General features: G+C 50.5%; 1 protein-coding gene across 1 annotated transcript; it reads right to left on the bottom strand.

Moving 5' to 3' along the window:
* Positions 1–8464: 8464 nt before the first annotated feature.
* Positions 8465–9828, bottom strand: LOC104537441 (KAT8 regulatory NSL complex subunit 1-like). The gene has a single exon (XM_010180337.1). The coding sequence runs from the start codon at positions 9770–9772 to the stop codon at positions 8465–8467; it is 1308 nt and encodes a 435-aa protein (XP_010178639.1). The 5' UTR covers positions 9773–9828.
* Between the last annotated feature and the right edge of the window lie 1179 nt (positions 9829–11007).

The raw sequence follows: 11007 nt of genomic DNA, 5'->3' as shown, positions 1-11007 counted from the left end.
CACAGCAAAAGCTCAATATTGGTCATTAAGCCGGGGCCAACAGGGAATTCACCAAGCACAGATTGCCTGTAAAGCCACATGAGCTGCGCCGCTGCGAAGGCTTCTAAATGGAGACGGCCAATTTTTAATCCAGCTGAGCTTACGGAGACCCCCGTGAACACAAACCGAGTAACAGCTCCAAAATATTTAACCAAACGCCATAAAAGACCAGCGCCAAGCGCACACGGGCTGGGATGAAAAGTACTTCTGAGATGAAACGTTTCTGACCTGGAGGATGAGTGACAGCAGAATATTTGCAAAGCTTTACCAGAGAGGAAAGACTTTATGGCAAGCATTGCCAAGATGAATGAAGTTCTCTTATTTTCTGTTTGCTGGCCAAGTTAAATTCAATCTACAGACGGCTGCTCGCTCCGGTCAATGCAGCAAACCAGTTTCCTCTCCCGAGCATCAATTCTTGTGCTCCCAACAGAAAATACAATCAGACTTCCCTGCGATTCACGTTGCCTTCCGTTAATATTTTAAAGTCCTGCCTTATACAAATCAAATCCTGGCGAACGTTTCTTACAACATCGTTAGGAGTTACTATGGAAACTGCTAAAATGTCACAAATACAAAAGCTCTGCTGCAGAAGGAGCCCCTGATCCTCCTTCGTTCCCTCTTTTGCAATTCGATGGCCAAATGTTTGGAGCCTAATTTTAAAAAAGCCACCATTATAGCGGGGGGTGTATTTTTTTTTGTGCATTAAGTTACCGAATATTTTAAGCAGCTGCCAAATGAAGCCACATTTCACAAATCCAGCCCGTCGAGAGGCACTTTTTAAGAAGTGAAACGACACTCGGAGCCAACCGAAAAACTCGGTGCTGGGGGGTTGCTGCAAGGAGACACCTGAGAATGCAGCGAGATCTGCAGCTGCGAGTCAAAAACCGCCCCTTTCTCCCGCTGTCCCCCTACGTGAGCGAGGGACAACTCAGATGATGTCTTTTACACAGCAAGGATGCATGTATTTAGCAGATAAATGGAGCTGTAACACTTTAAATGGGCTAAAAATCGTTGAGAATGAAACGCTTCTGCCGGTGCTCATTCGTAAGCAGCAGAAACGAGCCCGCTCCAGCCGCAGAAGCGCGACGAGCTGCGCCAGCCCAGCTCCGCTATCGCAGGGAACATCTCGTTTCGCAGCGAAGACATCGTGGTCGCATGTGAGCACCAGGGAGAGAGCGGCATCCGCCAGGCTGTTCACCTCCACCAACCCGACGGCTCCCAACCAACAGCAGCTCCAAGCACAGCCCCGTGGTGACCTCCCCTGCTTGGGTACCACCGCCCGCCACCAACCCCGCCGAGCAACTGCGTATTGGCACAGAAAGCTGAGCTTGGGGTTTGGGAGGTGCAGCCGCCTTCAATCTGCAGTGAAGAGATGTCCCATATTCATTAAAAAATCAGTGATTTTAAGCTCTCAACAGCCTAACTCTCTGATTGTCCTTTTTCAATATCCTCTTTCAGCCAAGCATCATGCAGCCGCCTTCAATCTGCAGTGAAGAGATGCTCCGTCTTCATAATAAAATTGGTGATTTTAAGCTCTCAACAGCCCAGCTCTCTGATTGTCCCTTTTCAATATCCTCTTTCAGCCAAGCATCGCCACCCTCACGCTGATCACAGATCACAGAATCACAGCATTGCTCGGTTGGAAAAGCCCTCCGAGATCATCACGTCCAACCGCTCCTGCCTACCCCCTACACCATATCCCTAAGCACCTCGTTTCCGCTCTTTAAACACATCCAGGGATGGGGACTCCACCACCTCCCTGGGCAGCCTGTGCCAGCTTCTGACGACCCTCTCAGTAAAGAACTTCCTCCTTAGCTCTGACCTGAACCTCCCTTGGCACAGCTTGGTGCCGTTTCCCCTTGTTCTATCCCCCATCACCTGGAGAAGAGACCAGCACCCACCTCTCTCCAAGCTCCCTTGAGGCAGTTGGAGGTGGTGATGAGGTCTCCCCTCAGCCTTCTCTTCTCCAGGCTGAACAAGCCCAGTTCCCTCAGCCGCTCCTCATAAGGCTTGTTCTCCAGAGCCCTCCCCATCCTTGTGGCTCTTCTCTGAACACGCTCCAGAATCTCCACATCCTTCTTATAGTGAGAACTGAACACAGGACTCGAGGTGCGGCCTCACCAGTGCCAAGTACAGGGGGATCATCACCTCCCTGGACCTGCTGATGTGATGCAATTTCAGGCAACAGCCCAGGCACCATTAACCAAACCCTCAACTCAGCACGCGTGTGCTGGGTACCCTTCCCAGAAATAGCTCCTTCAGAGCCGAGGTCAAAGCTGCAGCAGGCACCCCAGGGGTAACCTTACCACCGAGAAGGTCAGAGGGGGGGAAAGAAGAGAGCTGGGTGTTTCTTAAGCAAACCACGTCGTTATATCAAGGACCAGCACCTCAGCGAGCCCTGCACACACTGGGAGGCACAACCAGCCCGTGGTAGAGACAGGCAGTGCAGAACCGAAGCAGCTCCCATCTGGAAACCAGACACTGCAACAAACTCAGCTGCAATTCGAGTTTCCCTTTCCACTTCCCCACTGAATCACCAGTCAATACGCAGGCCTTCACCTATTTGAGCTTCAAGTCCTTCCTTTCATTCAGAAATCCTACAAGCAAAACCTAACTCAATTTTTTAAGCTCCCCTCTACCTAAAGCCTTTCACCCACGGCCGACCCAGCAAAGCTGTGCAGCTCTCTAAAGCCTCCAAAACGAGACCCTTGTGAACCGCACCATCTCCATGGTGTGCCCAAAACACCCTCCATGGGAACAGCTGCTGGGGTAGTGCCAGGTGAGCAAGAAAAACACAGTCCCCCATCGCAAGTCCAGCTCCGGGCCCGTGCAACCAGAACGGATCAGCTGGAGAACAAAGGAAGGGGGAAACCTGTGTTATTGCATGCCGAAAACCAAAGTATTTCAGGAAGAAACACACCTCTGTGAAGTTAACCTTCACCATCTTTCTAAGAACGCCTGCATTTGCCATTGCTCTGGTTTTTATCTTGGCCATATCATCCTTTTTTTGGTCTTGTGACAGTATTAGGTAGAATAAAAACGCAGCGTTAAACCGTAGCTGCTTACAGATGCTGGTGTAATGTAACAGAAAGGTCTTTTTCCCATCCCCCACGCCGTTATATTATTCAATATTAGAGATCAGCTCTAAATGGGGCCCCTTTCCCTTGCTCAGACACCGCAGGCAAGCAGACGAGTGACCACGCCAGGTTTTGAATGCCAGTTCGCATTCACAAACTTCACAAACATTTTTTTCCCTGCTGCTTCAGATGCCCTGACAGGCTTTTTCCAGTGAAAAGTAAAGTAAATATTTATGCAACCCTATCCGAAGTGTCACCCACAAGCCCTAAAAAAATCTGAACTAGAGCCCGTTCTTACTCACTGCCTCACTGGGTAAGGGCTGTGGACACAAAGTGTAGTTTGCTGGGAGTGCCAGACACCAAAGCCTTTCCAGTCCTCTGTGTTATCACATATAACCAGCACAGCGCAGCCCAAGAAACAGGCAGAGAAGATCTGAGGGTGAACAGAGCCACCCAAAACCCTGCAAGAGCACTAAAGGCATCAGCGAGAAGGATGCAGGGATGCTTCGTCTGCATCCAACACCCCACACACCAAACTCCAACACTTCCCTGCATCGCAGCACCTCTTCACACACACAACCCAAGCGCTGGTTCCCTTCCGCTCCCCTCCCTGAAACACCGGGCACTTCAGCCCAAAAAAATGAACTTAAACCAATGCATCCGACTCCCTCGGGGCTGAAAGCCAACGCCGCTGCCTCACCGAGTTTTATGGGTGGCAACGTGGGTACCTAGGCCAAAAGCACCCCTTCTGTACCTCACTGAGGTCTGCATGAGGATCAAGGCTTGAATATAACTCAATATTCACTTATTAGACACCCGCTGTATCTACACAAGCTGCAGTATGACCAACGTTTCTCGGAGAAGTAACTCGTTTCTCCTCAGATCTCTCTCAAGCACTGTTCTCGTTTGCCCTCTTTTCTTAACAGGCTCGCGGTGCCCTACTTACTCTGGATACCTGATTAAGCGGTTTTGAACAATGAGGCGCTCGCTGCTATTCTGCTTTCAAATGCAAAGCAAGAACACGTTCAGGATTTGCTTGCTTTCTCTCTTCCCAACTGAAAGACGCTTGAGGGACACCTCTCGAGCAACGAAATGCTGCTGACAGCACGTGGATTACAAGCAATTCGGGTGCCATGTATGCAACTTCTCATAAATAGCTGAAAAGTAGAAGGCGAGGCTGTGGTCAGTGCCTGCAAGAAGTCAAGAACAAGAGGCAAATCCAAGCAGGTAACTGAGTAAGTCATAAAGAGGAGACACAGGTTTTTACAACTGCTCCGCATAAATCAGTCAGTGAAACGTCTGTGACCAGCAGGAAAAGCTTCCTTAGTTTCCACAGCGGGGGATTTGCCATCTGAATTACAGCTCCGAAGTCACAGGTTTGAGAAATGCTATTCAACAGCCCTTGAGACACAGGCTTCCTCATCACGCTCTGGCTTGAAAAATATAATCAAGGGAGAAAAATCAGGATTTCTCAATCGTATTTCTCAGTTAACTGATGCACCAACAGCAACCACCTCTCAACCAACCACTGACACCAGCACCAGGCATCCCTCTCCAACACAGGACATTAATACGGGCTTTTGTCAGCGCTAAATTCTGAGAAATCTTCATTACTACTCCAAGTCCAGTTCTGAAACCAGGGCAGCACGACGTGACCCAGCACAGGGAGGAGCCAACACGCGGGCTCCAAGGCTGTGAAATGATTCACGGCAACACCAAAGAGCAGAAGGTGCTTGGTTTTCCCACCAGTAAATGGGGATAATTAAAGTGTGCTTAGGCATCGTGGCCATGGGCAGGGGAACAACCGCAGCCGAGCACTGCGGGCGCTGTCTGACCCCGTAGGACGTGGTGTGAGTAGACACCAGGAACTCCAGCTCGCTCTCAGCAACGTGGTGTAACTCCCATCCAAACAGTGGCTTTCCAGGTAAGAAACCTGAACGAAAAGGTAAAATCCAACTAAATATTTGTTCTCAATACTTTTTCACAATTTTTTTCTACAGTACACAGACTGAAGTAGGGGATTGCAGAGGCTAAATCACGTACCCATCGCCAGCTAATGACTACGTTGCTGCTCGACATAGGCAACAAATCAGCCAGAAGTAACTGACAAATTCTGATGAAACCAGTCTGCAGTGAAACGCAAGACAACCAAAGAAACCGACCCGACTGAGAAAAGCAACTGCTATAAAGACACACAAGCCACACGAAGCATTTCCTACTTGGACGTGTTAGCACAGGGCCACAGACGCACCAGGACTCTGGTTACTCCCAAACCACGGCTTGGCCACAGAGGCAGAGCCAGCAGAGGCCCTCCAGCATTGGGAGGGATTCCCATGCCCTGCTCTGAGCAGCAGCTCCTGAACCCCCAGGCTGATGTTCAGGCTCCTCCAAAGCAGCCCCGGGTTTGTGGTCACATCCAGCCAAAGCAGCTCAGCAGGGTTAGAGGAGACTCCAACCTACCTTCACCTTCACCACCACCCAGCAGAGGCAAAGCTCCTCCAGCTCCTCTCTCCGCCACCACGCACACTTTTGAAGCGACACCAAGAGCATCTTAACTGTGAAGCGCAGAGCTGTCACGTCATTCACCCGCGAGCAAACGAAATGCAACGCGGTGGTCCTCGATCCGCACAAACCTACAAATGCACCACGAACCAGCGCTGTCTGCCCGCGCTCCCTTTCCCCATCGGCTGCATGGGAACCAGCAGCGCGTTGTTAAACCAAGCCCATAGCCGGCAGGGCTTCCCAACAGAGGTGTAACGAACACCTCCCTGCTTTGTTTACACATTACGTGCTGGCCTGGTTTTGCACCTGAATGGCAGCACCTCGCTGGGCAGCAGCAATAGGAGTGCTTTAAAAAGACCTACCAAGTCCAGATAGATCCCAAACGCTACTGGGAAGATGCAAACCCTCAGGGAGACGCTGAGAAAGCTGAGATCAGGTGGGTCAGAACAGCACAAACGCTTCCAAGTCTGTCCTTGACCAGATAGGAGTCTGGAATGCCACCGCGCCAGAAAAACTCAAAGGTCAGCTCTTATCTACGCATGATGTAAACTCGTCTTTGTTTCTGCTGCATGCTTCTGCTTGAATCCTAGAGGCAGTCAGCCACACGGCCACTTATGGCAAGCGAGCTACAACACCGCATTTTTATCATAACTGAGCATCTAAATGTTTTTCTGGGGGAAAGCAGAGGCACCCAGGAACAATTCACAGCCAAGGGATGAGACAGGAGTTTTTACGCTGATAAAGATACTCCGTCTCACTACCGAGACCGAAATAATCAGGGTAAAAGTCTTCCCTCTAATAAATAAACTCGGCGAGCTGCAAAATGCAACCCTGGAAAGAGCCTTGGCTTCTCTGCGCCCGCACAAACAAGAAACAAGGGCTCTGTACAATGAGCTGGCCCAAGGCGGCCTCCCCATGGAAAAGTCAGCTCTCCCCCTTCCTGTCCCAGCACCGCTTTGAAGAATGGTATTTAGAAACCCTCAGATGCTTAAGGTTGACTTCAGGAGTTTCGCTAACAAGCATAAATGTGCGTTCAAGCCTCGACCACAGCAACGCCAGAGCCTGAGAGCCGATGTCAAAGCACTCGTGCCCAGTCAATGCTGGGAGGAGCAATTGCTAAATACCCACCGGCATCAACTCGAAACGGGGTTTGGTGCACACACACCAGCTTCTCAGCCTAGAGACAACAGAAGGATCGTTCTTTTTATGAGCTTTAAAGTATTTGGCTTTTCTAAGAGCGCTCGGGAGGCTGGGGAACGTAAAGGCATGACTAACACGAAGGGCAGGAAAGCCAGCAAAGGATTTCACGCATCGTGCCTCTGAACGCCGCACTTCCTCCTGGGATTAAGATGAGTGGCGAAGACGTTTCACTTTGCTAGACACGTGAATCGATGAAACCCACAGTACGGGAGATTTAATATTACTTTTGGACAGAATTTTAATCAAATGTCTCCTCTAATAACTACGACAATACTTACAAATGCAGTTTTACTACTAATCCCAAGAGTAAGTTTGTGGACATTCTACAACAGGAATGAAGTTATTAACCTCTCATTTCCAGCAGGGATCACGTGCTCGGCTACCAGCTTTGCTCTGGGAGAAAGCCACATTCAAGGTTTCCCATACACAGATTCATCCTACGCCAGCATCCCAAAACATGACTTGACACTTAGCTGGAGTTCAGTGTTGAGAGCTGTAACATCAGTTTATCAGCACTCGTCAACGTGGGAGTGATTTTGGAGGACGCTGAAGTTCCCAAGTACACGCACTGCTCACATCCACCCACCCAGTTTAGCAAAACTGGTGTCACGCAGCACCCGTCCAGCCATCAACATCACTTTGGACAACTGAGCTCAAAATACAGCGAGCCATTTCTCCACAGAGACCTGGACAAACCCAGGACAGCACAAAGTCCTGGGGACCGTTTCCAATCCTGGTGGCAAAGCCGCCCGCGGTCCCAACAGGACCCCTGTGACTGCTGCAGATTTCTGTCGACCATGGTTTACGCTCAGTGGGTCCAGCAGGGTGGAAGAGACCACCTACTGCTGCAAGCAAGGCTTCCCACAGACCAGACACAGGATAACACCTTGTAAGGGGTTTGTGCAAAATACACTCCTAGGGAAAACTCTTCATTTTGGAAGAAAAGTTTCCCTTCTTCCTTGACCCGTCTCAAGACCTTTGGCCTTGGCGAGGATCCTCCTCCTCCACACACAAACGGACACCCAGCACTTATGCAAACAGCACCCAGTTAACAACATAATCATGAGGCTGTTGTCATCAATTAACGCAACTCACAGACAAGAAGAAAATTCCCAGCAGTAATTTCCCAGGTTGAAGAAAAGCACACGCTCACTGCGCAGCTCCACTGCCACATGAACCAAATCCCTTCAGAGGTTTTTTTTTTCCCCAGGCAGTTAATTTAACAAAAAACTTATTTCCCCAGTCACCAGCACCCTGTCAGCTACAGAGATGCAGAGCAGCCTTACTCTAAGTAACTGGTTTACAACAAAGATTCCCATTGAAAAAACACATTTCATTTCAGGGGACAGGCCCAACACTTCGTGGAGAGAACTGCTGAGCATTTCGGGTTTGTATCTGCAGCACGCTTGCCCCCCCCCAGCCAGTATTTCCAGGCCCTGCTGCTCCACACCACCACCAACCATTACTGCATGCACGAAGAATTTTATCTCCGATGTTGCGCATGCTGCTCGCACTAGAGGTGTGCTGCAAATCACCCCACGCTACTTACAACCATTACTTCTTCGATCTAAGCCCATCAAGAAACAAAGTGTTGCAGATCTAGCCACCTTTCCCCCCAGCAGAGGAAAGCAAAGCACGGCGGCTACTCACAGCGGTACGTGGGGCTGTTCTGGGTCTGCTTTGGTCAGTTCCTCCTCTTCAACGTCCGACTCTCCTCCCGAGCTGCTGTCAGTGACATCCGAGTCAAACGCCTGCTCGCTGGATCTCAAGTTGGCCATACCGCTGGCCGTGAATCGCTCCAGTTCCTCCGATATCGAATCGCTCTTCAAGAAGCTGCTCAGGCCTTCTGAAGTCACTGTCTCACTCGCAGCTTTCCTCAAGGCTGCTTCTGCTTTTCTGGTCAACATCAGCTGGCTTCGATGCCTCAGGGGGTCCAAAGTCGGAAGCTTGCTCAGAGTTTTCTCCAAGAAGCCACCCAACTGTTGCTGGATGTGTCTCTCCACCTGCTTCGCCTGCACCACCTGCAAGCGTTTCTGCAGCCTGCGGGCACGGCTCTCGATGTCCGCCTGCCGTCGCAGCAACGCCCTCGTCCTCATCTCCGAGTCGAGAGCGCTGTGCTGACCGGCCAACAGAGAAGGCTTCTGCTCCTCCAACTTACTGCTCCCGAAGTCGGAGTGCCCAGCAACACCGGGCAGCCTGGTCTCTCCACTGCCACCCTCCAGCACCCGCTGTTGCTCTGTGGAATTAAGGGAAGATTTGTTTGCAGTGCTATTATTGCTAAAGGGAGTTGCGTGCTCTGCATCAAGGCTTCTGTGTGGAAGAGTGCAATTGGTCAACCCGGTCTTCAAGTCCCCCAATTCAGAACCTCCTGCGTTATAGTCAACACCCTGGAGGGCAGCAGCAGGAGGAGCACACTTCCCACCGTTCAGAGAACTCGAGTTTTCATGGTCTGAATTGGTACTTTTGGCCAATTTCTTGGCCAAGCCATTTACAGGCGCTTGCGGGAGAGGTGGCTGGCTATTAGTACTCATTGTTTTGAGATTCTCCAAAGTGAATTCCAACACCGGCTGCCTCCCCAACAGATCACTTGTTTTCAAGAAGGACTGAGATAAGAGAGAGTGAGATTTAAGGACTGTCTGCTTGTTGAAGACTCCTTGCAGCTTCAGAGGCTCTTTTGAAGAAACAGATGTTACATCCGAGCAGAGATAAGAGGCCACTAGCGGCTGCAGCTTGCCCAGCTCTTCCTTCGTCGGGTTGTTTCGGAAATCTAAACTGGGATCCTCCGGAGCAATGGCTTTCCTTTTGGTGCCGTTGGCAGCCAGGAGGATGTTGTTGGCGTTGCCGTTGCTCTCGGCACTGCCAGGCGACAAGGTGGAGGACGGGGGAGCCAGCTTGAATCGGATGTGGTGAGCTTCAGCTGCTGCGTCAGTGAGAGCGGGCGCCATCGCAGCCATTCAGCACAGAGAGACGGGAAGTCCAGCCTCTCCCGGTGCCGAGGCCAGCTCCACTGCCTCCCACTGCCTCTCCCGAGGGCAGCCTGCGGAAGGAAAGAGAGGAGAGAAAATTAGGCGTCACACTTACGGAAAGCAGCATTAAGACTTATCGAGTCAACGCTCTCGGTCACGCTCAGCACAGCGTCCTCCCCCTGCGATCACCAGGCCATGCCCAGCAGAGCCATCTGGGCACCAGGAAGGTAAAAAAAAGAAGTAGCAACACCCAAGCTGGTCCTCAGGATCCCCCAGAGCTGGTGCCTGCCTGTAACCACTACCCTCATGTCCTAGTCCACCACCCAGCACACCAGCATCCTCCAGGCCTCCATAGTTACACCCACCGCTCAATGCCAGCAGCTCACCTACTTCATCTTTACAATCCTGCAGCTACATCTACAACGGCTTTCACTGCTTCTACTGCCAGCTGTGGTGCATTCAAAATGCCAAATCAGCACCGTAACACGCAGCAGAGGCAGGGCTTGAGGGGAACAGATCTCCATATGCTTAAACTCCTCGCGCCTAAAGAAACCCCACAGCCACGGGCATCCCCACCGCTTCCCTGAAAGCCTCGGATTCAAGAAAGCCCTTTCCCTGGTGTATCCGAAACCCTCTTTCCCAGAAGTGCATTTCGGAATAAGCCAGGTGATTTCCAGCATTAGCAATGCCCACTTGTCTCGAAAGAGCGTGGATAAAGATTAACCCACACGCGCACCGTGACGGAGCAGTTCTGACTGTAAGAGCTTAACTCCAGTGCATCAAACAAGTTAAGAGCAATAAGCAAAGCCCTTTCATTCCTTTACACTGCAACCTTTCCCCCTCCATCACCTCGTTTCTGGTCATTTATCCACTTTACAACTACAAATGCCAGTGTTTTTTAGCACTTTGTTTTTAAAACTGCGTTCCCATAACCCACAGCACAGGCTGTGCAACAGTTACTTTATTTCCCTGTTGCAGCAAAATTTATCCAGCACCTTCATGAGCTGTCTCAATGTCAATTTAGTAAGAAGAAGTTGCCCTGATCTCTCGCCCGATATGCCAATCCTCTAATTTCACATAAATTTCCATAAGCTTATTGTAGCTGTTCATTAACACACCCCAATGACCAAATTAATATCCCATTTTACAGGAAATGTGAGGACTCTCTCAAGTTTGATTATGTCGAGCGGGCAAAATTTAACAGCCGGTTTTGTTTCCAGCCT

The sequence above is a fragment of the Mesitornis unicolor genome, unplaced genomic scaffold, assembly GCF_000695765.1.
Source record: "Mesitornis unicolor isolate BGI_N332 unplaced genomic scaffold, ASM69576v1 scaffold1413, whole genome shotgun sequence".
Classification (NCBI taxonomy): Eukaryota; Metazoa; Chordata; class Aves; order Mesitornithiformes; family Mesitornithidae; genus Mesitornis; species Mesitornis unicolor.
Note: the sequence above shows the minus strand (reverse complement) of the source record. Positions and strands in the feature narration are given on the sequence as shown.

Coding starts and splice junctions, on each gene's coding strand:
- LOC104537441 (XM_010180337.1), bottom strand. CDS start 9,772: ATGGCTGCGATGGCGCCCGCTCTCACTGACGCAGCAGCTGAAGCTCAC.